At 35.4% G+C, this 15,232-nt stretch overlaps 1 protein-coding gene across 2 annotated transcripts; it reads left to right on the plus strand.

Annotated features, from left to right (window-relative positions):
- The first annotated feature begins 146 nt into the window (after positions 1–146).
- On the plus strand, positions 147–14,432 carry LOC142618730 (TMV resistance protein N-like). 2 transcript variants are annotated; one of them, XM_075791736.1, is made up of 9 exons: positions 147–430; positions 636–1,157; positions 8,218–9,310; positions 9,435–9,737; positions 9,841–10,911; positions 11,040–11,661; positions 12,085–12,198; positions 12,839–12,914; positions 13,763–14,432. In XM_075791736.1, exons 2-6 carry the CDS (start codon positions 664–666, stop codon positions 11,607–11,609), a joined length of 3,531 nt encoding a protein of 1,176 aa, XP_075647851.1. In that variant the 5' UTR covers positions 147–430; positions 636–663; the 3' UTR covers positions 11,610–11,661; positions 12,085–12,198; positions 12,839–12,914; positions 13,763–14,432. The 2 variants fall into 2 exon arrangements, with proteins under 2 accessions (XP_075647851.1, XP_075647852.1); XM_075791737.1 differs by lacking the exon at positions 147–430 and having other exon boundaries at positions 449–1,157; positions 12,166–12,198.
- The last annotated feature ends 800 nt before the right edge of the window (positions 14,433–15,232 follow it).

The raw sequence follows: 15,232 nt of genomic DNA on the forward strand, positions 1-15,232 counted from the left end.
ATAAGACATAAGAGTCATAAGACTAAAGACTCCCCGTTTACCCACAGCCACAAGTCTTATACTCTTATTAGATAAGAGTATAAGACTATAAGCCACCCACAGCCACAAGCCAAAGATAAGACAAGTCTTATTTCATATAAAAAAAAGACAAGTCTTATTTATACAAAATGCTTTTTCCACACCAGCACTACACCCACGCCAAAGTTTAAAGTGAGTTAAGTCAGGTTTAAATGATTTCTAGACTGGACTAAAAACGAGCTTGAAAAAAGAAAAAAGAAAAAAGAAAAAAAAGAGTTACTATTAAGGGAAGATTCTCTCTCTAGTTCTCACGCACAACACGCTGTAACTTCCTTTACTTAAACCAGCAATTACTACATAAATATAAGAGCTTCACCGACAATACAATTATTACTGCTATTCTCCAAAATCTGTAAGTTCTCACTTTTTATTTTTTTATGAGTATCTGTAAGTCATCACTTGTTACGTTGAATCTTCTCTTTTATTTCCTCTCTTTAGTTTTACTCTTTAATTTCTATATCGTTTCCTTCTACCCCTTATTTGTTTATTTATTTTTATTTGAAATCTAATTGAATGAAATTTTGATGAGTATCTATAATTTTGTATTGTGATTCAAGGTTTACTTGTAAGTTTAGATTGGCTTTCATGGATGTGAAAAACTCATCTTCTTCCTCTTCTTCTAGTCGTAAGTGGAAATACGATGTCTTTTTAAGTTTTAGAGGTGAGGATACTCGCAAGAATTTTACAGATCATCTATACGCTACCTTAAAACAAAAAGGTGTTTTCACATTCAGGGATGATAGAAATCTCGAGAGAGGAGAACCTATTTCACACGAGCTTTTAAAAGCAATAGAAGAATCAATGTTTGCTATTGTCATTCTCTCAAAAAACTATGCATCCTCAACATGGTGTTTGGATGAACTCATGAAGATCATGGAATGTAAAAAAGAGATGGGGCAAACAATCTTACCTATTTTTTATGATGTGGATCCATCCGAGGTGCGAAAACAAACAGGAACATATGCACAAGCATTTGACGAACATGAAAAATGTTTCAAAGAGAATATGGATAAAGTTCACATGTGGAGAGCTACTTTGAGAGAAGTGGCCAATCTCTCTGGATTTTCTTTACAAGATAGGTAATTTGTTCTAATGTTATTATTTCCATTTGTATATAACTATGTATTAAATAATTGTCTTCATTGACATGCGGGATATATTTGTATCCCATTTTTAGGATGTCGTTTTAATGCATTTGACATGACAACAAATGATCTCTACTTTTGGTTGGGTACTAATCCCTTTGACATGTATACTTGGTATACCATATAAATGATAGCAATTGATATAACACTATAAGGGTAGTTCTTTTAGATGTAAGATAATCTTGACACGTATAACCCTAAGTCTTTAATTATATCACATTACTATCTTATGTGAGATTACCATTTTTACACTAAAATTTTATCTCCTTACTTTTCCACTTTTCAATATGAAATTCATTTTGAATTTATGATTTACAACAAATTTTCACTTTAGACTCAAAGAGTTCTAGAAAGAGGAGAATCCTATTCCACCAATTTGAAGTGGATTTAAAAATACTCTTCTATCTTAGCCAAGCCCAACAAATTGTTCTAAATTTTTATTTCAGGATTCAACTCACATTTCAAAAAAAAAAAAAAAAAACTATTTTGGACTTGTATTTCTCTTTCATAAGTTTTTAAAGGTTACACTTTTATAATCATAATGCATGGGACATCCATTTCATTAATGATAATAATAATAACTAGCCTCATCACATGCGCTCTGCACGTGATAACGCTCTTTTTTTATTTTTATTTTGAGTTTAATATAATTTTTCAATTTGAATTTATCGATTGTTAGTGAGATTACATATGAATGAAATTTAAGAAATTAAAATTTAAGATTTGAAAATAAGTGAACTGCTAGGTTTAGTGTGTGCTAGTTTTTAGGAAAAAATGTATCAAACGTGTGTGAGATATATTTAAATAGAGTGTGCTAATTTTTAGTAAAAAATATCTTTGGTAGTTTTTTTTTTTTTTTTTGAATTTTGTTGAATTACAATTTTAACCCGATTTTATTATTATTTAAGAATAAGGATTATCTAAATAGATTGAGGATATTTTTGACATTCTCTAATTAGATTGAGGATTATCTAATAATAATAATAATAATAATAATAATAACTACTGATGTGGTATGTGACACGGATGAACTATCAATTATAAATAAAGAAATAAAGATAATTGTTCCGCAGAACCTTGTTTAGGAGTTTCATATCCATAATTGCAATAATTGAAAATGAAAGTTAGGTGCTTAAACTAGAGAAAAGAAAGATTAATTATTGTACACATTTTTAATGTCTGTTTGAGAACAACTTATCTAGCTTTTTGCTGAAAATGTGCTACAGTATACTTGTACCTTGAAAAAATTTGAAAAAGTGAGAAAAAGCGGGAAAAAGTGAAGTTTTAAAAAGCTATACATAATAACTAAAAGCTGGAGTTGATGCCAAATAGGCTCTTAAAATAATCAAAATCACATATAGAATTTCTTGAAAATTTATAGGTAATCTTAAGTAGTTAAATTATTTGTTTACATTTCTTATATTTAGATTTCTCTTTATAAGTTCTTATGTTGATGAATACATATATTGATTTTTTATAATATATTTTAATTAATACTATGCTTTAAAGGAAATTACAATTTATGATTAAGTTATATTTTTTATGTGCAATTTTTTTTTGTTTATGTTTTAATTCGTTTACTTTTTATAACAAAGATGTTAAGATTTTAATTTATTTTAATACTAATTTTAATTGAAAACTTTGAATCAATATTCTGGCAAACTATGTCTTTTATTCTTACCCCGAAACTAAAATCTTGACTCCACATCTACTTAATAGAATTATTTATATATATTACTACATTCTTAGTCATTTGTGTTAAGAATATAAAGTGAGAGAGAAAGACTGAATAGTCTGTATATTCAGTGTAAATAATAATGTACAATAGATAGCCTTATATAGACTAGGTATGTGTGCAGTGCAAGTAATATGAGTGAACTACAAGTACAGTATACTAGGATAAGCCCAATGGGCTAATCTAGTCTAAGCTATATACTAACATCCCCCCTCAAACTCGAGGTGGCAAGGAGGAAGCCAATTGAAGTTTGGATATAAGATCTCGAAGATGACTAGGTAAGTGAGTCTTGGTGAAGATATCAGCAAGATGGTCAATAGAGGAGATGGTAAAAAACTTAAGATTACCTTTCTTGAGATGCTAGCAAGTGATGTGGCAGTCGATCTTAATGTGTTGGTATGTTCATGGAAGACATCATTATGAGTAATGTAGATAGCACTATGATTGTCACAATAAAGAGGAGTGACAGTGGGCTGTGGAGCATCCATGTCAGCCAAGAGCTAGTGAAGCCAGACAAGCTCGCAGGTAGTGTCAGCAAGGGCACGATATTCAACCTCAATACTGGAACAGGAAACCACATCCTGCTTCTTGCTACGCCACTAGACAAGAGAAGTACCCAACAGGAAACAGAAACTTGTGATAGAGCATCGATCAGTCGAATCATCTGCCTGGTCCACATCTAAATAAGCATGAAGCTCGAGAAAAGACCGAAATGAGTAGTGGAGACCATGATAAAGTGTGCCCTTGACATATCGAAGAATCCGAAGAATGGCAGAATAGTGGACAGAAAAAGGGGCATCCATGAACTTACTAACCATACCCACGACATGTGAAATATTTGGACGAGTAACAGTGAGATAGATCAGACTACCAACCAACTAACGATAACGAGTAGCATCGGATATAGATTCACCATCCAAGAGTGTGAGCTTTGCATTGTATTTCAAAGGAGTGGAAACATTCTTGTTGTTGGTGATATTGGCTTTGGAGAAAAGATCAAAAGCATATTTAGCTTGGGAAAGATAGTATCCATTAGAGGATGAGGTAACCTCAAGCCTAAGAAAATAGCTGAGAGTGCCTAGATATTTCATCTCAAAATGCTGACTAAGGAAGTACTGAAAAGAGCGGATACCTACAGAATCATCTCCAATAATAATCATATCATTAACATAAAGAAGAATAAGAATGATACCAGCAGAGGGGACAAAGAGAGCAGTGTCATGAGGATTCAAAGTGAAACCCTGCTTAGTAACAACTGAGCTAAACTTTTCAAACCAAGCTCGAAGAGCCTGCTTAAGGCCATAAAGAGCATGGCGAAAGTAACAAACTTGACTACCTGAGTGTGGATAGCTAAGGGGTGGTTGCATGTACACTTCTTGGAGGTCTCCATTGAGGAAAACATTCTTCACATGCATTTGATAAAGAGGCCAACAGCGAACAGCAACCACATCAATGAGACATTTGACAGATGTAAGGCGAGCAACAGGAGCAAATTTTTCCTCATAGTCAATGCCATACTCCTGAGTAAAGCCCTTAGCAACTAGGCGAGCCTTATACCGTTCAACAAATCCATCAGCCTTGGTCTTGATCTTGTAAACCCACCTACAACCTATTACAGACTGGCCAAGAGGCAAATCAACCATATCCTAAATGTCGTTCTTATAAAAGACATCTAGTTCTTCTTTCATAGCTTGCTATTAAAGAGGGTCAGTATGGGCCTCACGATAGGTGTGAGGTTCATAGAGGGTGGCAAGAGCAAAAGAGTAGTGATAATCAGTGAGATAAGTGGGAGTAATGCTTACCCGAGTGGAATGACGAAGTTTAGGATCAACCAGAGACTCAAGAGAGGGTGGTGCCATAAGATCCAAGATAGGCGGGTCATATGCCGGGACAGAACCGGAGATGAGTCGTCTAGAGAGGCAACCGATGTCAAAGAATCCTCCACAAGTTCAGGATAGAGAAGGAGGAAAAAGATCAGTAAAAATGGGAGACTCTAAGGAAGAGGTCGCAGGAAACTGCTAAAGAATTGTGAAAGGACGATGTTCCCAAAATTCAACATGACGGGGACACGAAGGCGATGAGAAATGGGATCATAGCAGCCAAACCCCTTTTGAGATACACCATAATCAAGGAAACAATAGAGACGAGCACAAGGCTGGAGCTTTGTTAGTTCGTGAGGAGGAAGAGAGACAAAGCAAGCACAACCAAAAACCCGAAGAGATGAGTAGTTAGGAGTTTGACCATAGAGAAGCTCGAATGGTGATTTGTTTTGTGTAGTTAATGAAGGAATACAATTAATAGTGTACACGGCAGTAAGTGCGATCTCACCCCAAAAGCGCTTAGGAAGAGAGGCAGAAATAAGAAGGGTGCAGACAACATCAAGAATGTGATGGTGTTTTCGGTCTGCATGACCATTTTTTGAAAGGTGTAAGGACCAGACCGCTGAGGAAGGGTACCATGACTGTCTAAAAAGGATAGGAAAGATTTATCATTACATTCTTGAGCATTATCTGATCGAAAGACTTTGATAGTGTGATTGAACTATGTTTCAATCATTTTATGAAATATTTGGTAAATAGACACAAGTTCAAACCTATGATAGGAAGACCCTAAATATCAGAATGTATAATATCAAAAGGTGCAGAGGAAAAGGAGTCACTATTATTAAAGGGCAATTTTGTTTGTTTGCCAAAATGACAAGAAGTACAATCAAAATTTTGAAACTGAACTGAACCTAAATGACCTTAAGAAGCTAACAACTGAAGACGAGATAAGGATGGATGACCAAGACAAGCATGCCATAGATCAGGTGAGGGGGTGGCAGTGGTAGCAACTACAGAAACAACTTGTGAAGGAATCTTCAAGTCATGAACCTCAAACATGCGACCAACCTTACAGCCTGTCCCAAGCACTTGACCAGTCCGGGGATCCTGCATATGCACACCATGATTAGAAAAATAGAAGATCTATGCCTAATTCACAAAGTTGACCAACAGAAAGCAAATTAAGGGATAATTTTGGGATATGAAAAGTGTCACTAAGGGATAAACAAGGAAAAGAGATTGTTCCTTTATGACTAACAGGCACAGGAGTTCCATCAGCAGTGTAAATGGTGATTGGATGTTCTAAAGGTGTCTTATCAAAAAATTGGGATTCATCAGGAGTCATATGGTTGCAACATACAGTATCAAAAAAATCAAGGTTGTTTACCTAAGGTGACAGAAAGGGCAGTGGAAGTGCAGGATAAAACTAGTTGAACTACTGCCTCAATATCAGCCGTAGTAAGTGAGGAAGCCAAAGATGGACCTATAGGAACCGATGGATCTTAAGGACATACAACAGCTGCCTAAGGAAGAGAAGCTTTATTCTGCTCTTGCATAAATTTCTGCAGTTTGCGACAAACTAAGATGTCATGGCCTTTGGCACGGCAAAACTCGCAGCGAATACCTTTGGAAGACTGAGAGGTGGGATGCCCAGAGTTTATTTGTGGAGGAGCAGTGAATGCAGCAATGAGAGGCTGTGGAGATGGTGTAGTCAATACATGATCAGATGATGACATGTGATGAGTAAGCCGACGGTTCTCCTTAGAAATGAGCTCCTTGACTGCAGCATCAAGAGAAGGAATAGGAAACCGGCTAAGCAGAGAAGTCTTAGTAGGCTCAAAATCCTCACGTAAACCCATCATGAAGTGCATAAATTTATGGCGATCCTGATATTTGACAAAGAGTTTAATGTCCTTAGAACACACTAGTGGAGGATCTGCAGCAGAGAGTTATTCCCACATAGTAGAAGTTTGAGAATAAAAATCAGAAATAGACTGACCTGTCTCTTGGCGCATTTGATAAACCTTTGATTCAATCTGGAACTCCAACCTTGAATCATTAGTACAATTATAGCGATCGGCCAAAAATTTTCAAGCAATCTTAGCAATCTCAAGACAAGGAAGAAGATTATGAATGGAGGGAATAGAGGTATTGATAAACCAAGATAAGATCTTACTCTGAATACTCTCCCATTTCTCTAGGCGTTCTTCATCATTATTTGCTGTAACCACAGTCTTGGAGGCATCTTCAGCAGTTGTGACTTTAGATTTAGGGTTTGGTATTGGCTTAGGAATTGAACCAGTCACATATCTCCATAGTTTATGACCCTTGAGAAAGACAATCATATTCTGAGACCATGCATGATAGCTAGTAGAACCATCCAACATAATGGTTATCGGACGAATGATATCTCGTTTGTTTTGTTAAGCCATAATGAAGAAAATGACCAAAAAGTGGGATTTAGAGACTTTAAATGAAGAAAAGGAGCCCAAAATTGGAACCTACGCAAAAAAAAATTGAGCAAGACAGGCCCTATTGAAAATTTTTTACTTTGGCCAAAAAGTAAACGGTCAACAGTGTTGGTTAACGGTCAACTGCTGATGTGTGCTAACGTAGGCGGATAACGCAAGGTGCTGACATAATCCGGTGATGCAGATGCTAACCTGTGCAGGATGCCGTCAACCTAGGGCTGATGTGGATAGACACTGATAGTGTTAGCAGCGTAGAGGCACGTGGTGGCACGTGTGAATTGTTGGTGGCGTGTGGTGGCGTGTGGAGCGCGTGTTTGACAGTCAAAAGCTTCAGGCAGCACGTGTGGGCGCGTGTCAGGTCTTTTCTGGCTGTTCTTGGTTGGGTTTTGCTTAGGATTGGCTGTTCTATTACGCTATTCCTTTGCTTTGGCAGTTGGATAAACAGAACGATGAGATTCGAGAGTTACAGGGACTGTGGATGTGACGGCGGTAACTTGCTCTGACAGTGGCTACTAGATGAAGGCAAGAGCAGCAGAAGAGCGCCAAAGATGACCACAGGAACTAGAATGTCAGAGCAATGGCTTTGATATTATGTTAAGAATATAAAGTGAGAGAGAAAGACTGAATAGTCTGTATATTCTATTTAGATAATAATGTACAATAAAGAGCCTTATATAGGCTACGTATGTGTGTAGTAGAAGTAATATGAGTAAACAATAAGTACAATATACAGGGCTAAGCCCAATGGGCTAATCTAGTCTAAGCTATACACTAACAATTTGGATTTTGGAATTACTATTCTTGTGTTTGCATTTACTTAGTTTTCTTCTTTTCAATGTGAGATTTGCAAGAATTTGAGGGTAATTTACAGTGACACTGAACACTAAATATATGCCTTCTTTTGGGAGGTGGAGGGTAACATGGGTGATTCAATTGCATTGCTTGATTGTCTCTCTTCTTTGTAGGCATGAGTCAGCATTTATCAAAGATATTGTGGATGAGACTTTGCACAAATTAAGTTATGCTTTGCAAAGAGATACCAGTGATTTAGTAGGAATAGATTCTCGAGTGGAGGAATTGATGACACTTTTGGCAATAGGATCGAATGATGTTCGTATCATAGGGATTTGGGGGATGGGAGGAATTGGCAAGACAACTCTTGCTAGAGTTGTCTATCATATGATTTTTAATGATTTTGAAGGTGGTAGTTTTATCACTAATATTGGAGAAGAATTTGAAAGACACGGTTTACTTCCATTACAACAAAAACTCATTTGTGAAATTTTGAGGGAGAGAAGTATGAATATACAAGATGTTAATGACGGAGTTCTTATGATCAAGAATAGGCTAAGACATAAAAGGATTCTTCTTGTTCTTGACGATGTAAATCAATTCAACCAATTAGAAAAGCTGGCTGGGAAGCTTAATTGGTTTGGTCCAGGTAGTAGAGTTATTATCACAACAAGAGATAAGCATTTGTTGATAAGACATGGCGTATTTGAAATATATGAGGTTATGGAATTGAATAATGATGATGCTCATCATCTTTTTAGGTTGAAAGCTTTGAAGAGAGATTGTCCTGCCAAAGATTATCAAGAATTGTCTAAACAATTTGTAAATTATGCTAAAGGCCTTCCTCTAGCTATTGAGGTTTTGGGTTCTTTTTTGATTGGTAGAGGAAAAGAGGAATGGGAGAGTGAATTAGAAAGGCTTAAAGAATTTCCGAAGAAAGAAATTATCAATATATTTCAAAGAAGTTTTGATGGACTTCATGAAGTAGATAAGGAAATATTTCTACATATTGCATGTTTTTTTAATATGAAGAATAAATATTATGTGGAAGAAATTCTAGATTATCTTGGCCTTCAGCCAAAAATTGGTTTAAGCGTTCTCATTGAAAGATCTCTTCTAAAAGATCATGATAGTCACATTTTGATGCATGACCTACTACAAAAAATGGGTCAAGATATAGTTCGTAAAGATTGCCCTCAAGACCCCGGCAGGTGGAGCAGATTATGGTTATATAAGGATATTCATAATGTGTTGATGAAAAATTTGGTAAGAGATCTTTTATAGAACTTGAGCATATACCTTATAATATTATTCAATACAGTTAAAATTTGAAAAATTCTAACCATCATATATCTTGCAACTCACTCAATATCTTTTTCTTAACTATCAGGTAACAAAAGAAATTCAAGGCCTCGTCCTAGAGCTTCCTAGGTTTCCTAAAGATGAAGAGCAACATAAATCTGAAAAGGCATATTGGAAACTTGAAGCTTTTTCAAAGATGCCTAACCTTAAATTGCTAATAATTAATGGTGTTCATATTTTGCACGGTCCCACACATCTTCCTCATGGTTTAAAATGTCTTCATTGGAGCGAATATCCTTTAAAATCTTTGCCATCAAGTTTTCAATGGGATGAGCTTGTTGAACTTTGCATGTTCCACAGCAAAATTAAACGACTTTGGGAAGGAATAAAGGTAAGATTGTTATTTAAGTACTCCTACACATTTAATAAGAAAGCAATAAATTATATGGTTTGTGGAACCTAATCTAGCTTTTATTATTATTGGCTTTCAACAGTACTATGGCAAGTTGAAGTCCATCAAATTGAACGATTCCTTGAATCTAATTGCAACCCCTAATGTCACCGGAGTTCCCAATCTCAAGAAATTGGTGTTTAGAGGCTGTATAAATTTACGTGAGGTTCACCCATCTATTTTAGTTCATAAAAGGCTTACTCTTCTTGATCTAGAAAATTGCAAAAGCCTTAGCAGTCTTCCAAGCAGGTTTGAAATGGAATCTCTTGAGATTCTTATTCTTTCTGGCTGTTCAAAAATCAAGAGAATTCCAGAATTTATGACAAATATGGAACACTTATGGAAACTTCACTTAGATGGCACTGCAATTACGAAACTTCCCTCTTCGGTTGAACATTTGACTAACATTGCTTCATTGCATTTAAGAGATTGCAAGAATCTTGTGTGTCTTCCTAGTATCATATGTAGCTTCAAGTCACTTAAAGATATTAATTTGGCTGGATGCTCGAAGCTTGACAGTCTACCGGAGAAGCTGTGGAATGTTGAAAGTCTAGAAATGCTTGACGTGAGTGGAATTACTTTAAGAGAGCCGCCTTCCTCTGTTGTTAACTTAAAGAATCTTAAAGAACTATCTTTCCAGGGATGTAAAGGGCCGCCACCTAAAGTATGGTATAAGATTTTCCCCTTTAATTTAATGCCAAGAAGAAGCCTAAATCCTATGAGCTTGGTATTGCCTTCCCTTTTGAGTATGTGTTATTTAAAGAAATTGGACCTAAGTGACTGTAATCTCCAAACAATCCCTAATGATATTGGAAACTTATCCTCTATAACCTATTTAAATCTAAGTGAAAATCACTTCAGTTGCCTTCCTGAAAGTCTCGTGCAACTATCTAAATTGTTAGAAATTAATTTACACAATTGCACAAGACTTTGTTCATTACCAAAATTGCCATCTGTGACTTTTTTTATTATAGCAGATGGTTGTATGTCATTGGAAGAATTTCCAAAAAGGTTAAAATCACACCTTTTCGCCCATATGCATCTTTTCTTCTTCAATTGCTTCAAATTGGCTGGTCGGAGTAACACGCTGGGAATGCTATTGAAAGTTCATGAGGTTTCTCTCTCTCTCTCTCTCTCTCTCTCTCTCTCTCTCTCTCTCTCTCTGTGTGCGCGCGCGCGCGCATATGTGTGTGTATGTTTGTATGTATTTGTCAATTCTAAAATCATGGTTTGTATGTTCAGGAAAGCTGCAAGCAATCTATATTTTGTCGCTTTGCTGCCTATGATCTTGTTATTCCTGGAAGTGAAATTCCACAATGGTTTAGCCATCAGAGTGTGGGGAATATAGTTAATGCACAAGTGCCTTCTCATTCTAGTAATAAGTGCTTTGGAATTGCTGTGTGTGCTGTTTTTTCATGCTGCAATGTTCATCTTTCTAATAGGGCACTTTTTTTGAGATGTCACATTCTAATCAATAAATGTGAAATTTCAGAGTTTCATGTAGGCATTTGGCCAAGATCTGTTCAGATTAAATCATGTCACCTTTGGATGTCCTATATACCCTCTCAATTGTTTAATGAGGATGGGAGAGCAGTCTTGAGTCAAATTGATGAGGATGGATTCATACAGATAGAGGTTAGATTTCAGTGGGATTTCAATGGCCTGGAGGTTAAGAAATGTGGGTTTCGTCTATACGAAGAAGATATCAGAGAAATCAAAATGAAGCGAAGACGTGATAAATATGAGGGGGCTGGAACTAGTGGTGAAGGCAGCTCTAACGATGTCCCTCACTCAAAGAGGATTCAAAGATAGAGAATATATGGCTCATGCTAAATCTGATTGCAAGGATCTAATGAAGGACCTGGTAAGTCATCGTTACATATATACTCTGTAGCTTCCTATTGGGCTGGTGGTAACCTTGTGTGTGTGTTTTTCCCGAGAAAATAGGCCATGATACAAAGGAATCTTCCTTGTTTACATGATAGTCTGTGAGTTTTTTTTTTTTTTTTTGGTGTCGAAATGTCGTAGTCATTACTCATTACTAGTTTCTTAAACCTGTTAGTGCCAGAAGGTTACTATGCCATTTTCATTTTAGTTAAGTAGTTTGATAATAAGTTAAAGAGGAAATTTAATGCAAATCAACCATATATACATCACTTGCTTGTTTTATTTTATAATTTTAAATTTTTTGTTTGTTGTTTACACCAAATTCTTATTAACTTTCTATTAGTTTTGGTGGAAAGTTAATGCAAATCAACCATTGTCTTTGCTTTGTTGAGTATATTAGCCTCCACTGCTCTATATTTGCACCCACTGGCAGTTTCTTATTCTTCCCTCTCTCACTCATGGTCACTGGCTCCTGAAGTAGTTGCAAGCAGTGGCAGAACAACGTCTGTGAAAGGTGAGTGTGCCTTTTCTTTTCTCTTTTGGTCTTATACCTGAATGCATCATTGTTGTCCATTTTTTATTTCTTGGATTTCATTTGATAGAATCACATTTCTTTGTTTGATTTAATAAGATGAAGACATATATGTTAGAATACCGTAGGCTATATCAAAACCGAGTAGATCATGCTTTTGTAGAATACATTGATTTTTCAATATAACTAGCTACTGTGATTTTAAGAATTTCATAATGGATCTAAAGTATTCCTATTTATACCCTTTCTATCATACAATTTAACAAAATAAAGATGTAGTTAGTCAAGGGTTTTCTAATATATAAGCGGAACCATGAAAATATTTACTTTTACTCTCTTTCCTTCTCAGTCTAAATTCTGAACACTTCTATTTTACATATTCTGACAATATGTGTAAGTGAGATTTGGAATTTGTGTGCTGAACTCATGCAATTGTATTCTTGACAGTTTCCCTACAAGGTGCTCGTGAAGATATTTGAATATAAATTAATTGTTTTTACTGAATTTTGGCTTATTTACTTGAGCATTTATTTTATTTGGACTTTCCTCCATGATGTTTCATCTTCTTATCCCTTCTTGTTTTGTTGGATTTCAATTATTATTATTTATTTGCACTCACCAGTGGTTTCTCACTCATCGCTCTCTCACCCACGGTCTGCGACTCCTCAAGCAGTCACAAGCAGTGTAGTCTCTGAAAGGTACATAAGTGTTTTTCTACTTCTTTTTTTCTTTAATTGGTCTCATACCAGAATGCACCATTGTTCCTTTTTTTTATTAGAATGATATTTCTGTGTAACTGTGTTGATGTAATGTGATCAAGACATATATGTTAAAATACAATACGCTATAATGCTATATCATCAATAGAGTAGACCATGGTCCATGGTTTTCTAGCTACCATGATTTTAAGTTTTCCATAATGGGCATAATGTATTCCTATTTATACAATTCAGTTTTGGATTCATTGTAGCATACAATTTTACATAATAAAGATGTAGCAAGTAAAACAAATTTTATTTTAACATATTCTAACAATATATGTAAATGTTGGTTTGAATTGATAGGCCTAAATCATGCAATTCTGTTCTTGACAGATTGCTTACAAGGTGCTCGTGAATGAGCTCCATTGTAATTTTTTTTTAAATGAAATTTGGCTTATTCATTTAAGCGTTCTCTGTTGGGTTTACTCTCTCCATAATTTTTCATCTTTATATTCCTTCAGGTTTTGCTATATTTCATTTAATTTGTATAATTTTTAAATACTTGGCTTAATTTAGGTTAGTTTGGAATCTTGGACTAATGGGATTAGACAACTGCAAAGACAATAGCTATATTGCCTACAAAATTGGTCCTGCTACATTTTTAATCCAATGTATAACTGCCCCCACAGCATTTTATATCAACTTATTATGACGAATCATTAAACAGATAAATAAAAAATAAATAAATTAGAAATTCTCGTTCAGATATGGAGAAGGATGCTAGAGGCTTTCACAATAAATTTGTATGTTATAGAAACTTCTAACAGCAAAATATTCTTGTGCAGGTGCATGGAACTGTGTAAGGAAGAAATACCCCAAGGTTCAACGGTGAAGATCATCATCTGAGTTTCCAAAGTAATTCCAAAGCATGTGTTTATAGGCTGGGAAAGACTAATGGTTCACAACAAAATGTCCAGAAAATATTGAATGTGTAGTGATGTTCTTTGTAAAAGAGAATTGAAAGTAGAGACCACTTATTTTTGTGATTGTTCTTTCTCAATGAAGATATGGTGAACCGTAATGAGCTGGTGCCCAATAAAAAAAACCCGAAGTCCCATTGACTTGAGATTATGCTCAGGGATGTGAAATCCATTTGGTCTATACTGTCATTGTGGTCTACTGTGTCATATTTGGCTTCTGTGGAATGCCAGTATCCAGCAAAGATTACTTTCTGAAGTGGCTATGGGCAAAATGGTTGGGTGAGAAGTGCAGAACAGAGTTGAATGTAGCAATTTCCGCAATTCTGTTCAAAACAGGGGTATTGATACTTCAGAATAGGGGTATTGGTCCTTGTCTCCGTTAACTAACAATGTTGGAGTTTTCACTTTGTAATGTCTATGGTGTAGGCTGTTTAATTTAGCTTTGCCTTAGCTGTAGAAACTTACGAAAGTCTAATCTATAGAAGACTAGTATCTAACAACTCTTTAAAACGTTGCATATTCCTTTGAAATAAAATAAGAGAGAGGGGTTTGAACTTTGAAGTAGACATTAGTAATTGTTGGATGGGCTTACCTTTCGGGCCTGTTGTAGCAGCAGCTTATAATTTGATGAATGGGTCTTTACGGTTCAGTTTTAGTTTTCGTTTGTTGATTTGGATTTTTTTTTTTTTTTTTTTACTTAATTATATTTTTTTAGGCTTCAAAACGATGAAGACAAAACAAACACTATAATAAGACAGGTCTTCCAACAAAGTTCAACAAAGTTCAGAAGAAGACAAGTAAACAACCACAAAAGTCATTTGCGTTTGAAATTTTGAATCCCTATTTACCAAAAAGAAAACCCACTCAATTTATTTATTTTGATGCACAACTTTTTAATCATTTTTTTAAAATTAAAACCATACAACTGTTTAAATTAGTAGCAGGAACCAAACTGTGGATCCCACCTTTAGCCCGCGTGAGAATCTGAGGGTGATTTGAGTATGAGTAAAATAGTTAGCTTGAACTATTTTTATTTACATTAATTTCCTTGAAGTTTTGGGCTTCCATAATTGGTGCAAAGTTAGGAACAAGCTCAGTAACATTGTCGGAAAGTGCTGGTAAGAGTTCGGTTAATAGGCATTAGCATATTTTTTGGACCTGTTGTTTTCCCTATATATTTTCTAAGCAACATCTTAGGAAGGCAAATAGTGCTGCTAAACAAAACAACAAAGTTCAAAAGCACTTCACAAAAAATGCCCTCGGAAGAAGACAAGTAGATAACCACTAAAGTCATTCTTATCTGTTTTGGGTTCGAATAGCTATATATATAGACAA

The sequence above is a fragment of the Castanea sativa genome, chromosome 12 (assembly GCF_040712315.1).
Source record: "Castanea sativa cultivar Marrone di Chiusa Pesio chromosome 12, ASM4071231v1".
Taxonomy (NCBI): domain Eukaryota; kingdom Viridiplantae; phylum Streptophyta; class Magnoliopsida; order Fagales; family Fagaceae; genus Castanea; species Castanea sativa.